At 55.7% G+C, this 15,361-nt stretch overlaps 1 protein-coding gene across 3 annotated transcripts in view; it reads left to right on the plus strand.

The window, feature by feature from the left end:
* Positions 1-15,361, plus strand: part of COL6A3 (collagen type VI alpha 3 chain) — an 88,995-nt gene that overhangs the window by 18,378 nt on the left and 55,256 nt on the right. Inside the window, exons 4-6 of one of the 3 annotated variants that reach the window (XM_066278857.1) lie at positions 4,896-5,498; positions 11,483-12,067; positions 13,820-14,419. In XM_066278857.1, coding sequence (XP_066134954.1) covers positions 4,896-5,498; positions 11,483-12,067; positions 13,820-14,419 — 1,788 coding nt within the window. The remainder of the gene's footprint in view (positions 1-4,895; positions 5,499-11,482; positions 12,068-13,819; positions 14,420-15,361) is intronic. The other 2 variants (XM_066278855.1, XM_066278856.1) reach the window with 2 other exon arrangements.

The raw sequence follows: 15,361 nt of genomic DNA on the forward strand, positions 1-15,361 counted from the left end.
GGTTTGAATATTCTCTGTTGTCTCCTTTCAAGACAGAGCATTTGCCCACATCCAAGAGGATGTGTGTGTGTTTTTTGAAACAATTAAATTTTAACTAAAAAAACAAAAACAAAGCAAAACAAAAAAAAAAACCCAACCCCCCCCCCCCCAATCCCACATAAAGGTATTTCTACCTTCTTTAGAAAAAAAAACCCCAGTGCGGCCGCTGGTGATTGGAACTGAGGGTCATTTCGTTAAAGAACGCCCCACAGGTGGACGGGGCGGAGGGAGGGAGAGAGGGAGTCTGCCGTGGTGTCCGGTGGGATCGCAGAGAGAGCCCCTTCCTCTCTTCTGCATCATCGAATTCATCTCAGAGAAATTGGTGGAGTTGAAATTGTAAGAGATCTTAGACACGCTCCAGTCCAAGTCTGTTGGGAGGAAACTGAGCCCGAGAAGGTAAGTGACACACAGTCAGCGAGAGTCAGAGCTGGGAGCCCGTAGGTTTTGGCTCTGGGTCTGGCCTTCTGACACGTTCGTCCACGTGACAACCGTGGCTGTGCCTGCAGAGGCTCTCCCGACGTGAATGGCCCAAGTCAGTGCCACTCTGGGAGTACCGATCGTGCGGGACATGACACCGAGCGGTCATTGCCCAGTGACATGTGCAGAACAAATTGGCCGGCGAGTTGTTTTACCACTCCAACCCGTTAGCTCTCTCTCCGGGGCTGAGTGTCGGAAAGACCGATGGAGAAGGACTCTGACAAGTTAACTGTCGTATATACTGCACGCAGTGCTTTGAACGGATGCCCGTGGTTAGGTTTCCTTGTCCTCCATGGGCAGGGTCGGGGGACATCCTTTTGTCTGGAAGCTGGTCCGTGAAACCCATTGACCATCTGGAGAAGCGAGGATTTGGGGAGAAGGGGCAGAGACTTAAGGTGGCATCAGAGGCCTCGGGGGAGTAGATGAGCCCCAGAAGGAGAGGGCAGGTCATCTGAGATTGGAGGGGCGGGAGGATAAAGGGGACCCAGGGGACCCGATGTCAGGAGGAGAGAGCCTGCCGTCGTGGGCAGGCAGAACTTGCTTACCGGAAGGGCTTCCGAACTAACTGACCCCGGGGTCTTTCATGAGCTTGTTTACGAAACGGTTTCCCCGCTCAGTGTGACCCACGAGTTCAGCTTCGATGGGGGTGAGGATGCTCATGCCCTTTCCGTGGGTCCACTTCTGACAGAGAGGAGTGGGGGACAGGCTGCGTTATTTATATTTAACACTGAAAGGCGTCCCCTCCTTCAAATGAGGCGCCTCACCTTCGTGTTAGTGTTCCTCCTACCAGACTATGGGGGGAGGGGAAGAACACGGGACCCTTGAGGACACCCCACATCGAACACCCCTGGGTGGAAGGAAATGACCAGAGGGCGCCTGGACTGACCTCCTCCACCCGCGACAGTCCCCTCAGCGTCCCTACCTCGCCGATCATCACGTTTCTGACTCTGGGGGTAATAATGCCTCCAAGTCGGAACTAGTCGAAGGGGCTCGCAGGGCAATGGGGCATCTTTTCCGGATGAATGTTTCGGCCAAAACGGGGTGAAGGGCGGATGCGGTCGCCTTCCTGTGTGATCACTACGTATACCCGAACAGATCACCAGAAGGCGAGTGCTCAACGAGCCTGCCGGCCCGGTACGCTTCCACACTGAGGATCCAAAACCTTTGTTTTTACTCCCAGAAGGCATCTCTGTCTTCTAGTGTCCAAGCCACTAGCAGCACCAGGGTGGCCTATTAATCCGTTTATGTTGTCTTTTCTCATTAACTTCACTCCGCGCAATTCCTTCAGAATCACGGCCCACTGCATGTTCCGCAGAAAAACCACGTGATAATAATTCTCTGCTTATCACTTTGGGGAAAAGGTAGTCAGTGAGGAAGGCATTGCCGAGGCTTGTCATGAACGAGGGCAATTTCTTCCCGTTCCCTGTCTGCCAGGTAACATTTGTACAAAATGTTAATGATCGCCACTGTTCTAAATGAACTCGAAGCAATCAATCTCTGAATGTTGTGGTGTTTTTTTTAAATCCCTTTTATACCTGGTGATAAGACACAAAAGCTTTAAACCACAGCTTAAGCTGAAAGTGATCTGTATTCAGTGAGGATTCCGGGAAGAGCTTTCAAGAACTCAGGAAACTTATCACCCACTTGGAATCTGCATACAGGCGTCCCCAAACTACGGCCCGCAGGCCCCCCCCCCCCCCCCCCGCTGCACTCCTGGAAGGGGCACCTCTTTCATTGGTGGTCAGTGAGAGGAGCACTGTATGTGGCGGCCCTCCAATGGTCTGAGGGACAGTGAACTGGCCCCCTGTGTAAAAAGTTTGGGGACTTCTGGAGGAGATGCAAAGGCGATCTTTTAAATTTGCCTTCTGAAAAGCGAAAGCACCTCCTGAGAGCTAAGGAAGGCATTGTGTCCGAGCCAGCCAGCCTGCTCGGTCACACAGTGCTTCCAAAGGTGTTGAAGGAACCTACGATTTTTTTCCATAGCCATTGCGAAACTTTTCCATAGAGAAATGCCAGCTGGGGGTGTGAGGCCTGAATGAGCCATCCAGGCAGAAAACCAGAGAGGTTCCCAGCTTTAGCTCCAGGTAGAGCCGGTCTCCCTTCCAGTGACTATGTGTCACTGGTGTGCTTTGCCGTCCAGGAGAACCACGGGCCCCGTGTTGTCCTGGGTCCTGCATCATCCCGAGGCCTTGGCTCTCCCGGATAACGCCGCATGCCTGCGTGTGTCCTATCATGCGTGTGTAAGAGGACAATGTTGTTGTTGTTTTCAGTGATGACGAATTATCCAACATTTTTCTATGACCTGCAGCTGTTCAGCCTTTTGAGAAGAGACATACATGTTCCAGGCTTTCCCCTCAGGGTTCATTGATCTTATTTATACATTACTGTCAATGGCAATGAAAAAAAAAAGTAAAAAATTAATAAGGAACGGGCCATCTTGTAACTTTTTTTATTTTTTTTATTGACTCTGGGATCATCATCGTTAATTCTCCTTTTCAATGTCTTGCCATGCTAACTATATGGCGTACCTTTGTTGGTCCCTTGAGGTCATTGGTTTAGGCCTGAGAAATGTTGAGGAGTTCTGCAGTGTGATTGGTAGAACATCTAGTCATGTGACGGCGTGAGCCATTTCATTGGCCCGCTGCCGTTGTCACACTGCTGGTTCCGCCCTCCCACAGACCCTTCAGGAATCCCATGCTTTGGCTAAAGAGTGGCTATAAAGCTTTGAACTTCTTAGCAAAAGCCTGGTCTTATTTGATTCTTTTGTATGGCCGTGATTAACAACACAAATTCTTAATTACTCTAGTGAAAAATGATGGTCATTGGACCTTATATTTCCAGGTTAATCATACAGGACCTCATATTTTCAAGTTAATATGTTTCCCTATGCAAAGACTTCATCTGCAAAGATGTTGTCGGGGGTTCTGTGTACTGGAGGAAGAAAAGAGAGAGATTCTCACTCGGTGAGAACCTAATTTCACGGCAGCAACACGTTTCAATTTCATGAGACAAGATTTGCATCCGGTGGCCGCAGTGACAATAAAAGCAATTCTGTTGGCACAAAGAAAAGTAGTTTTGATTATACAGTGTTCACTGTCATGAAAAGTGAATGTCAAAAAGAATGGCCTTAGGTATAATATTACAATGATAGCCAAAATATAGTTTCTTAACATCTCAGCATGGAAATACCATATATGTTCATGTGAAACCTCTTCCTCTTCAACTTAAGCCATAAACAAACACCAGAATAATTTTGCTTCCCCCGTACAGTAGTTTGAATCAGTCTGATTCACATGTTCTAAAGTTTATGGACTTGCTCAGTGGCTTCAACGAATTCCAATTCTTAGAATCAGGATTGGAAGTCTCACGTTGGCCATCACAGAGAGAAGAGAGGTCTTGGTCAGCCAATTTGATGTCCATGTGTGTAACCCCAGAGCCAAGTCTGATTACGGGTTTATTGGGCACCCGTGGTCCCACCCGGCAAGAAGTTTAGGGTGTCATAAAAACAAGGTTGGATAATTATGTCATGACTGGTTTCATATCACTCTGCTTAATGTTGTTCTGCATTACGTGACTGAATACAGAGGCAATAGCCGCAGCAGGTGGACACAGCAGCCAGCCTCATTCCGGGCCCGGGCGTGAGTGTCATGCAACAGCACATCGTAGGGATGAGAACAAGAAAATCAAACCAAAATTTTATCAGGGTATTTTTTTTTTTAAATGAAAACTTCCTGTGCGGTTTGAGTTTCCCCCTTTCAAAGGAACAAAATGGCAAGTAGGCAGCCATTTTGGTTTTTAAAGGAAAAAAAAAAAAAAAAGACAAAACAGTTGCTCCAGGAATCAAGTGTTCTTTAACGTACTGGGCTGGTGAGTCACCACGCCCTCAGTCTGACATCCTGTGTTGGGACAAAAAAACATTTTTACAATCGCCTGAGGGTAAGAAGAGAGATATCCAAGAATGAGAGAACTCGTCCTTGGCCCTTTGTTAATGTCCTCTGTTCTTCTCTTCTGCAGAAATGGTTGGAGATGCACATTCTGCCCCCAGAAAACCTCCTTGCCCTCCAAATTTAGCAGACATTTCTAGAATACGCCCCCCCCGTATTCTGCCCACAGGAAAGCGAACCCGATCCCTATAAAGTTGGCACAAGTGAAAACGGGGTACAAAGGGTCCCTGCTGGACACGATTCACGTCTGTGAAAAAATTGCCTCTTATCCATTCAGAATGCAGAGCGGAAAGAGAATTTCACATCCCTCCATCATTTGTCTGTATTTCGTGTTTCTGATCAAAGAAACATGCCAGAACACCGAACGATGCATGTGGTCACTTGTTCTAACGCTTTCACAATTTTTTTTTTTTTTTGCATTTCTTTCTTTTCAAGCACAAGATTCTGCTGACATTCTTTTCCTTATTGACGGATCAAACAACACCGGAAGTGTCCATTTCACAGTCATTCGCGACTTCCTTGTAAATCTCCTTGAGAGACTGTCAATCGGAGCTCAGCAGATCCGAGTGGGGGTGGTCCAGTATAGCGATGAGCCCAGAACCATGTTCTCCTTGGACACCTACTCCACCAAGGCCCAGGTTCTGGACGCAGTCAAAGCCCTTAGGTTCACTGGGGGGGAGTTGGCCAATGTCGGCTTTGCCCTTGACTTTGTGGTCGAGAATCACTTCACCCGGGCCGGGGGTAGCCGAGTGGAAGAAGGGGTTCCCCAGGTGCTGGTCCTCATCAGCGCCGGGCCCTCTAGTGACGAGATCCACGACGGGGTGGTGGCGCTGAAGCAGGCTAGCGTGTTCTCTTTCGGCCTCGGGACCCAGGCCGCCCCGAGGGCGGAGCTGCAGCACATAGCTACCAGCGACAACCTGGTGTTCACTGTCCCGGAATTCCGTAGCTTTGGGGACCTCCAGGAGCCATTACTGTCGTACATTGTTGATGTGGCACACAGGCTCATTGTCTTGCAACCGCCAACCATTGTCACGCAAGGTACGTATGCTCTTCTCGCCATCAGAGGGGGGGGGGCGGGGTGTTGGGCGTGTGGGTTTCCGTGGAAGGAAGGAAGGAAGGCAGGAAGGACGGAAGGAAGGAAGGGAGGGAGGGAGGGAGACAGGCAGGCACCTCACTGAGTGAGCTGCCTCGGGAGCACCTGGAAGGACTGACCGCCGAGTCCTCTCGAGGTGAGCTCGCTCTTGGAAGTGATGTCCGTGGTGGTGCGGTGTCTAGAAACCTAGAGAGCCGTGAGCGAGTGGAAAGCTCTATGTTGGCTGGTGAGTTGTGGAGAAGGTGGGCTTTGAAGGCTGATTCGACAATCCTCTTCCTCTGAGACGTCAAACGTCACTGTAGCGCCTCCTTGTGATGCGGTCACGCTCACAAGGGATCTCAGGGGGCTGCTCCTTGCCATCCCAAGAAAGCGACTCCCGGGTAGTGGCCCCGGCCTGGAAAGAGTCAGCATGGTACAGTGTGCTCACGGTTACGGGAGGGAGGGCTGTCTCCCCCAAGCCTCGCCACGTGAGCTGGGTGTTGGCAGGGGTGCTCCAGAAGGTAAGCCGCGACTGAGCTCTCCAAGGCGCTCACCTGGTGCCAGAGTTAGGAAAAGGGTCTGCCCCGGGGCCCCGGCAAGCTCAGGGGCGGTTCTTCTGAGTGGAGAGATGATGACCTATGCTCCAATTGGAGGGTCTTTGCTGAAAAGCCCAATTGGAGTCATTTAAAAGACACAAAAGGAATCAAGTCCCACACACCTACAGGGAGTGACAGTGGGAGGTGGGAGGTGTGGTTTCCACCTTCAGATCAGAATGTGGTGAGCTCGGTGCTGCGGCAGCCCTGGCCGGAAAGCACGGACCGAGGCAGGCGGACCACGTGGTGTGAGCTGTGGGTCCCATCTGTCCACCAGGGATCTTGTTCCCAGAGGTACCGGGCACAGTGCCGGGTAAATTAGGATGAGGGTGACCGTACGTCCTAAAGATTCTCTTGCCATTTCCAGACATCCCTCCACTTAGCACGCAGCCGACTAAGCTTCCTCCGGGCCGGCACACTTTTGGGCACACACACGCCCTTCCCACGGGTTTCGTGAACGCTGACAAAGGCCGTGGCTGCCGTCGGGGGAGCTGGCCTTGGGTTGGGGGCCCCAAATCGTGGGTTAACCAGCTGTGTGTTGCTGGACGGGCCACACAGCCTCTCCTGTCCCAGCTTTTTGTCTTTATGCCGAGGGGGCTCCGCAGGACGAAGGCCTCATTCTGCCCCAGGAAGAGTCTTGAGTCCCTGTGATATTGTGGGCAGTGGACTGCCCTCACTTTGGTTTTCTCAGACTAACCAGTGGACAGCAGTGTTCACGCCTCCCTTAGGCACATCCGTCTTTCTCCGTGGCGATTCGTTTGTAAACATCCAACCAATCCCCCTCAGCTCCCTGGGAGGGAGCAGACAGGGTGTGCCAAGCCTTGGAGACACAGGGCTGGGGGACGGGACCCGAGTGGCTGTGGGCCCATGAGAGAGAGTGAGGGGGCAGATAGACAACAACAGCAGAAACCACGCGTCACAGCAGAAGCGCCCCAAGAGCGGCAGGTTAGAGGAAGCCGCCGAAGGGGCCGTCGGGGAACTAGAGAACGGGCCAGGGAGCGTTTGATGCTGAGGGAAGGCAGTCCCAGGGTGCTGCCCACCGCCCTGAGTCGCTGGCCCCCCGCCCGTGGGGTTGGCGCTCGCCAACACAGGGAGGGCCCGAGAGGCGTGCCCCGCTTTCCTGTGGGCACTCCCAGTAGGAGACACGCACGGGTGCTGGGTGCTGACACTCACGTGGGGTGAGAGGAGAGGTCTGGGTGTGTGGATGGGGAGAGACGGGTCTTGGGGGCTAGGGTGCAGGAGCTGTGCTTGCACAGCTGGGGAGGAGGAGAATCCTGTGGACAGGAGCCTGGGGGAGCCGACAGCGATGGGGAGTCGAGAGCCTGGGGCGCTGGGACCAGGGAGGGAGAGGAGACCCTGGGCCCTGAACTGCTGAGAGGCTGACAGGATGAAGACCAGAGGTCCTGCTGCTGTGGTCCTCCCTGTGGAGGTCAGCGGTTGGGGCAGGGAGGTGGGTGCAGCTAGAGCTAATGGGGCAGCTTTGAGCGGAGAGCAGAGTCTGAAAGAGCCGTTCTGGGGGCGGGGGCACAAAGCTTCCCCGGGCTGTCCCACCACAGGCCTGTGCCACCCGGAATTCCGATGCAGTGGGCGGGCCTCCGGCTGTGTGACTGTCTGGGGACGTCCGGCTGCCTGGTGATGTGTGGAGGAGAGAGTGGGCAGGGTGAAGGCTCTTTCAGGAGCGTCCGAAGGAGAGAAGGGCCAGGGGACTGAGGGCAAGACCCTGGAGACGCAGACAGAGGGGGGTGAGGTCGGCAAGGGGCCAGGGGGGAGCCAGGGTGAGCAGGTTCGGGGCTCTGGGTGTGGCTGGAGGGCATGGGGCCAGAGGGAGCCAGGGTGAGCAGGTTTGGGGCTCCAGGTGTGTGGAGGGCGTGGGGCAAGAGGGAGCCAGGGTGAGCAGGTTCGGGGCTCCGGGTGTGTGGAGGGCGTGGGGCCAGAGGGAGCAGGGTGAGCAGGTTCGGGGCTCTGGGTGTGTGGAGGGTGTGGGGCCAGAGGGAGCCAGGGTGAGCAGATTTGGGGCTCTGGGTGTGTGGAGGGCGTGGGGCCAGAGGGAGCCAGGGTGAGCAGGTTTGGGGCTCCGGGAGTGTGGAGGGTGTGGGGCCAGAGGGAGCCAGGGTGAGCAGGTTCGGGGCTCCGGGTGTGTGGAGGGCGTGGGGCCAGAGGGAGCCAGGGTGAGCAGGTTTGGGGCTCCGGGTGTGTGGAGGGCGTGGGGCCAGAGGGAGCCAGGGTGAGCAGATTTGGGGCTCCGGGTGTGTGGAGGGCGTGGGGCCAGAGGGAGCCAGGGTGAGCAGGTTCGGGGCTCCGGGTGTGTGGAGGGCGTGGGGCCAGAGGGAGCAAGGGTGAGCAGGTTTGGGGCTCCGGGAGTGTGGAGGGTGTGGGGCCAGAGGGAGCCAGGGTGAGATTTGAGGCTCCGGGAGTTTGGAGGGCGTGGGGCCAGAGGGAGCCAGGGTGAGCAGATTTGGGGCTCTGGGAGTGTGGAGGGTGTGGGGCCAGAGGGAGCCAGGGTGAGCAGGTTTGGGGTTCCGGGAGTGTGGAGGGTGTGGGGCCAGAGGGAGCCAGGGTGAGCAGGTTTGGGGCTCCGGGAGTGTGGAGGGTGTGGGGCCAGAGGGAGCCAGGGTGAGCAGGTTTGGGGCTCCGGGAGTGTGGAGGGTGTGGGGCCAGAGGGAGCCAGGGTGAGCAGGTTCGGGGCTCCGGGAGTGTGAAGGGCGTGGGGCCAGAGGGAGCAGGGTGAGCAGGTTTGGGGCTCCGGGTGTGTGGAGGGCGTGGGGCCAGAGGGAGCCAGGGTGAGCAGGTTTGGGGCTCCGGGTGTGTGGAGGGCGTGGGGCCAGAGGGAGCCAGGGTGAGCAGGTTTGGGGCTCCGGGAGTGTGGAGGGCGTGGGGCCAGAGGGAGCCAGGGTGAGCAGGTTTGGGGCTCCGGGAGTGTGGAGGGCGTGGGGCCAGAGGGAGCCAGGGTGAGCAGGTTCGGGGCTCCGGGTGTGTGGAGGGCGTGGGGCCAGCAGGAGCTGAAGGGACAAGGCCGGGCGGGCGGCGGCGACTAAGATTCTAGGGAGATTTCTGAAGACAGAAAGGCCACCTGTGATTCTAGAGACAGGGGCTGGGGACAGGAAGACATGCTTTATTGGAAGCCAGTGTCCCCGACTCACTGAGAAGAACAGGCTTGAGTCACCCTTACAGTAAGGTGGAGAGGAGATAGCGTGATGGGGGTCCGGACAGTTGAGGAGAATTTGCTTGGAAACAGTGGGAGGATGGCCGCCCGGTCCCAGGCTGGCTGCAAGGGCTGCAGGGGAAGCTGTGACCTGGGGCATGTGCTGGTGTCAGTCAACAGGGAGGGGAGGGCCAAAGGCCACCCATCAGCGGGACCTCAGGTTCACCTCCCAACCAAGGTACTCAAACCAGCGGAACCGGGTGAAAGAACCAAGAGGCTCCCTCAGGGCAGGCGCCTCTTCGGAAAGGAGGCGGTGTCCCTGCAGGAGAGGGGAGGGCTGCCACTCCGGCAGGTGACATGAGCCACAGGGACCAGGGCGGGCATTGAATTGTCCCCTTCTTATTCATCCATCATAGACGGTGTCCACCTCTTGTCAAACTTGGGGAGCTCTGCACTGAGGAGACCGGTAGCAGCCCCTTCTTGTGTGGTGTGTGTGAGAGTCTGTGGACCCAGGTGTAGCCTCTGTTATTGTCTGTGTGTACAGAGCGCACACGTGGCTAACTGTGTGGCCACATGCATGTCCTTTACAGAGCGAAGGAGAGGGAGCAGGGGAAGGAGAGGGAGAGGGTGTGGGACATGTATGATTCACCTGCATGTGTGTTGAGAATCCCACGTGTCTGCAGGTCTCTACAGAGCCGAGGACTCGAAACTTACCGTTTCCATCACAACTTGACACCAAAGCCATGGTCCCCATGTGCTTGTCCCAGGATGTGCTCTGTATCTGTGGGCATGTCCACATTTTCCTCTCTCTCTTTCTCTCTTTAATTCAGTGAGAGGAGGGAGGGCAGAGATAAACTCCTGCATGTACCCTGACTGGGATCCACCTGGCAAGCCCAATAGGGGGCGATGCTATGCCCATCTGGGACTTGCTCCATTGCTCAGCAACTGAGCTCTTCTTAGCACCTGAGGTGGAGGCCGTGGAGCCATCCTCAACTCACTCCAATCCAGTTATGGCTGCAGGAGAGAAGGAGGAGGAGAGAGACAGAAACAGAAAGAGAGAAGTGAGAGTTGCAGGGGTGAAGAAGCAGATGGGCACCTCTCTTGTGTACCCTGACTGGGAATCAAACCCAGGACATCCACACGTGGGGCCGACGCTGTACCACTGAGCCAACCAACTAGGGCTTATGTTTTCTCTTTTAAAGAACAGTCTGGGCTGGGTCATGTCAGTGTGGTCAGATGTCATGTGAATTAATGCTCTATAGAACCCATCTGCCCACATGGAGCGCTGGAGGCGCCTCTCGACCCCATGGTTACGTAAGACACTGAGAACTCCGAGGCAGCTTTTACCAGGTGTGTTCTGGCACGCCCCAGAAGCCCTGCCGGTTTCCACATGGGGCCCGGTGGGCTGACTGGAGCCTTCATTCCCGTAACTCAGGCGGGTGGCCCACGCGCTGACACGATAGGGGACAGAGGTCTCGTGGGGTGGAGGCGCTTTAGCTTCTTCCAGATCCGTCTCGAAGCCGTCACGCCCTCACCGCGTGTGGCTCAGAACCCTCACGACACGGGGCTGTCGCCGAAAACACTCCCGGGCCAGTTACGGGTTCTTGATGTTGATTTCCCTTTTTGTAAGTTTTACGACTCCAAATAATTTTTTAGTTTGTTTTCTCTGCCTCAAAAAAAAAAAAAATAATAATAATAATAATCGCGGCACGGAGAGTAAAACAGGACTGGGGTGCCTGCCCTCAGCTTTGCACTTGGCGGTCGGTGTTCATGAGACCAAGGCCGTGACGCAGAGGGCCCTCTGAGCAGACACTGACGTCGTCTTCTGTTGGGGGAGCTATGGGTTCATCCTGGCCTTGGAAACCCAAGCCATAGGTTTATGGCAGAATAGAGCTTTCTGGCCTTTTTTTTTTTTTTTTTTTTTTTTAGTGACAACATGCTAGCCAGGTGGCCACTCACACTTAATCTCTTTCTGGGCAACAATTCTGTAAACACTGCCGAGTGGGTGGGGGATAGATGCCAGCCTGCCAGCCGGGCAGGGAAGGCGGCCGCCGTCCGGACGCGCGTGGGTCTGTGTTACGACAGGCTCCCCCGCGGGCCGGGCGTCAGCCAGGGCCAACGGGAACTTTCTGTGAATGGAGTTAGCTGTGTAGAGTCGTAGTGGAACGGGCTTGGCAGGACGGCTTTACTCACCTGCTCGTGTTGCTACCTACAGTCGTCGAAGTCAACAAGCGGGACATAGTTTTCCTGGTGGACGGCTCGTCGGCCCTGGGACAGATCGAGTTCAACGCCGTCCGCGAGTTCATTGCCAGAGTCATCCAGAGGCTGGAGGTCGGACCGGACCTCGTCCAGGTGGCCGTGGCTCAGTACGCAGACACTGTCAGGCCAGAGTTCTATCTCAACAGCCACCCCAACAAGAGGGACGCCATTGCGGCCGTGCGCCGGATGAGGCCCCTGGGGGGCCCGGCCCTGAGAACGGGCTCCGCTCTGGACTCTGTGCGCAACAGCCTGTTCGCCAGCGCCGCCGGCCACCGGGCCGCCGAGGGCGTCCCTAAGCTCCTGGTGCTGATCACTGGCGGTAAGTCCGTGGACGCGGTCAGCCAGCCGGCCCAGGAGCTGAAGCGGAACGGCATCCTGTGCTTTGCCGTGGGGAGCAAGGCTGCCGACCCCACCGAACTGAGGGATGTGGCCTTCGACGCGTCCCTGGTGTTCAGCCCGGCCGAGTTCCGAGCCGCCCCTCTGCAGAGCGTGCTGCCCGCCCTGCTGTCGCCTCTCAAGACCCTCTCTGGCACCACCGAAGGTACGGGGGGGGGGGGGGGTAGGAGGGTGTTGGCTGTACCGCAAGGGTGACTTCCGGGCAGAGCCTTTGGGAGACAAGAGGAGGTTTTACTCACGTTCAGAGCAATAAGTGAGACTGATTTCAGGTTTCCGGGTCCCCTGAGCTTAGGTGCCTCTTGACACACCTGCCTGTCCACAGATGCCACACCAGAATTGTACTCCTTCCACAGTCACGCAGTGAGAGCTGTGTGACTTCAACTACAGGCTCCAGGGCCCCCCCTGTCCTTGAACCTGGTCGCCGAGGAGGCCACCTCTCTGTTCCCAACCCTCCTCAGGTCCCAGTGCTTTGTGCCTCCCGGTGACACCTGCCAGCCTCCTTCCCCCACCACGTAGCGTGATGCCTCCTCTCCCGAGCCGAGGGCCGGTTTCTGAGCCATCCAACCCCAACCCCAACCCGCACAGAACATCAACACCCTCTCTCCTCTCTCTTTGAGGGACGTCCTTTCGTGGGGTGTATAGTGAATGAATGGGTGGAAAGAGAAAAACTCAGGGACTGTTCAAATCCCTCATTTAACATGATTATCAGTGGAAAATTACTTTAAAACACACACACACACACACACACACACACACACACACACGCTAGCAGTCTATGGGCTGACGCACGGAATACGTATAATGCACCGTCCTTAATGAAGGTGCATTGAGGAGACAAAGCTTCCCTGCCTCACAGCTTCGCCCCCGAGGAGCGCTCGGAGCCTGGTCTATGTTGCATGAACGTGTGCTCGCTGGTCTAAGAGCCTCTCTCCCTGTCTCTCTTCCTTAAAGATTTTAATCCACACTTTCATAGTCAAAGCACAATGTCAGAAGACATAGGATAAAACGAGTTGTTAGGTTTGCATGTTAGCGAGACACCAGGGAAGAGACGGGAAATACCCCCCCCCCCCCCGTGAAGGCATGTACTCAACGTGTTGGAAAACACATTACTCATTTGAGAACGGCAGGTTTGACTCTCTTCGAGGGCACACCCTCAGCCAAGCGCAGCGAGTAGACCCTTTGCATTTAAACCTGTTTCCGCCACCCTGTGACCTCAGCTGCGGGGATTCCCAAGGGCACCCTGTCTGTCGGATTACCGCCCGGCAACCCCGTGACGCCCGTTAGGAAGAGAAGGGACAGTAGAAAATGACAAATGGGTGGGGTGCTCCTAGGGAGACCTCAAGATGAGAACAGATGAATTTTACTAAGTTTTATTGATTGACTATTTTTTAGTCATAAGAGAATTCACGTTCTCAGGTTAATGTGGGTTAACCCTCCTGATCTCTCTGTGAGTGGAAATCTCTGCGGACGCGTAGAGGTGAACCGCGGGGGACCCAGTCTCGCGCCTGTAAACCTGGCCGTGACCGTGGTCTGAGATGCAAGAGAGGCAGAGTGCATGGCAACCCTTGCAGAATCAGTTCCCCGGGAGGAAGAGTGCTCTGGCTCAAGGATTCCGGCCACTGCTGTTGGTTGAAAGTCCCCTGCCTCTGGCCGTCTGTCTCTCTGTGAGCCATCTCCGTCTCATGACCGTGGCTGTCCAGGTGCCTTGCCAGCAGCCGTCGCTCCGGAGGGAACCGGGCCGCCCTCGGCCGTGTTCGACGAGGCGGGCGTGCTTTGCCTCACTGTGTCCTGTGTCTTACGTGTCGGCATGTGTGGCCCACGGTGCGGGCACACATGAGGAGACCCCCCACGCGGGCGGGCGTGCGTGTCTCACCTTGTTCTCTGTGCTTCACCGCAGTTCACGCAAACCAAAGGGATATCATCTTTCTTTTGGATGGATCGCTCCACGTCGGACACACCCACTTCCCCTACGTGCGGGACTTTGTCACGAACGTAGTTCACGGCCTCGATGTCGGAAGCGACAGTATCCGTGTGGGTTTAGTGCAGTTTAGCGACACTCCGGTCACGGAGTTCTCCCTAAACACGTACCAGACCAAGCCCGAGCTGCTCGCCCACCTGAGGCGGCTGCAGCTCCAGGGAGGGTCGGGCCTGAAGGCGGGCTCGGCCCTGCGCTACGTCCACGCCAACCACTTCACCGAGGCCGGCGGCAGCCGGATCCGGCAGCGCGTGCCGCAGCTCCTGCTGCTCCTCATGGCCGGGCGGTCCGAGGACGCCTACCTGCCAGCCGCCAATGCGCTGGCCCGCGAGGGCGTCCTGACCTTCTGTGTGGGGGCTAAGGAGGCGGATAAGGCCGAGCTGGAGCACATTGCGTTTAACCCGAGCCTGGTGTATCTCATGGACGATTTCAGCTCCCTGCCGGCTCTGCCTCAGCAGCTGATTCAGCCCCTAACCACCTATGTTAGTGGAGGTGTGGAGGAAGTACTCCTTGCTCAGCCAGGTAAAGCCCCCCTCCTCCCTCCCAGCTCCCTCTCAGGGCACCTCCCGGCCGGGCAGGCGGCCCAACCCGGACTCAGGAGCCTGGCGAACCCGGGAAAGTCGTAGAAAGCCGACTGACTCCTTCTGGCTGAAGGAGTTTGTGTGTGTGTATGTGTGTGTGTGTGTGGGGGGCTGAGACACTGTGCCGGGAAGTTTGCATTCTCTGTCTACAGGGCGTCCCGTCAGGGAAGGCAGGGCTTAGACAATCCAGCTTCTGTTTCTTTGTCCAGAGGCTCTCCCTCCACCCCCTCCTTCCCAATGCCTGTGAAGATTCTGGGGTGCAAATCCAGGTGGAGGTGAGAGTGTGCAGCTAGACAGAGACGAGCTCCCCGCCACCCCCAAGGGGGCCTCGGGCTCGGTGGGAAGTCACCGTTCTTTTCTTTTGGTGACATTTCTTACCTTGTCCAAAATCTGCTGTATCTAGAAAATCATTTGTTACACACCCATCAGAAGGCTTTATGTCAGGGGTCCCCAAACTTTTTATACAGGGGGCCAGTTCACTGTCCCTCAGACCATTGGAGGGCCGGACTATAAAAAAAAACTATGAATAAATCTCTATGCACACTGCACATATCTTATTTTAAAGTAAAAACAAAAAACAAAACGGGAACAGATACAATATTTAAAATAAAGACCAAGTAAATTTAAATCAACAAACTGACCAGTATTTCAATAGGAACTAGGCTCCTCTCGCTGACCACCAATGAAAGAGGTGCCCCTTCTGAAGTGCGGTGGGGGCCGGATAGATGGCCTCAGGGGGCTGCATGTGGCCCACGGGCCGTAGTTTGGGGACCCCTGCTTTATGTGATGGTAAGACGATTGGCCAAGGAAGTCTGGACCATTGCTCTGGGGGTGAATGGATGTGGTGGAGAGACACGGAAGCGTCATTAGCTCAACCAGCCTG

This window comes from Saccopteryx bilineata, chromosome 5 (assembly GCF_036850765.1).
Source record: "Saccopteryx bilineata isolate mSacBil1 chromosome 5, mSacBil1_pri_phased_curated, whole genome shotgun sequence".
NCBI lineage: Eukaryota > Metazoa > Chordata > Mammalia > Chiroptera > Emballonuridae > Saccopteryx > Saccopteryx bilineata.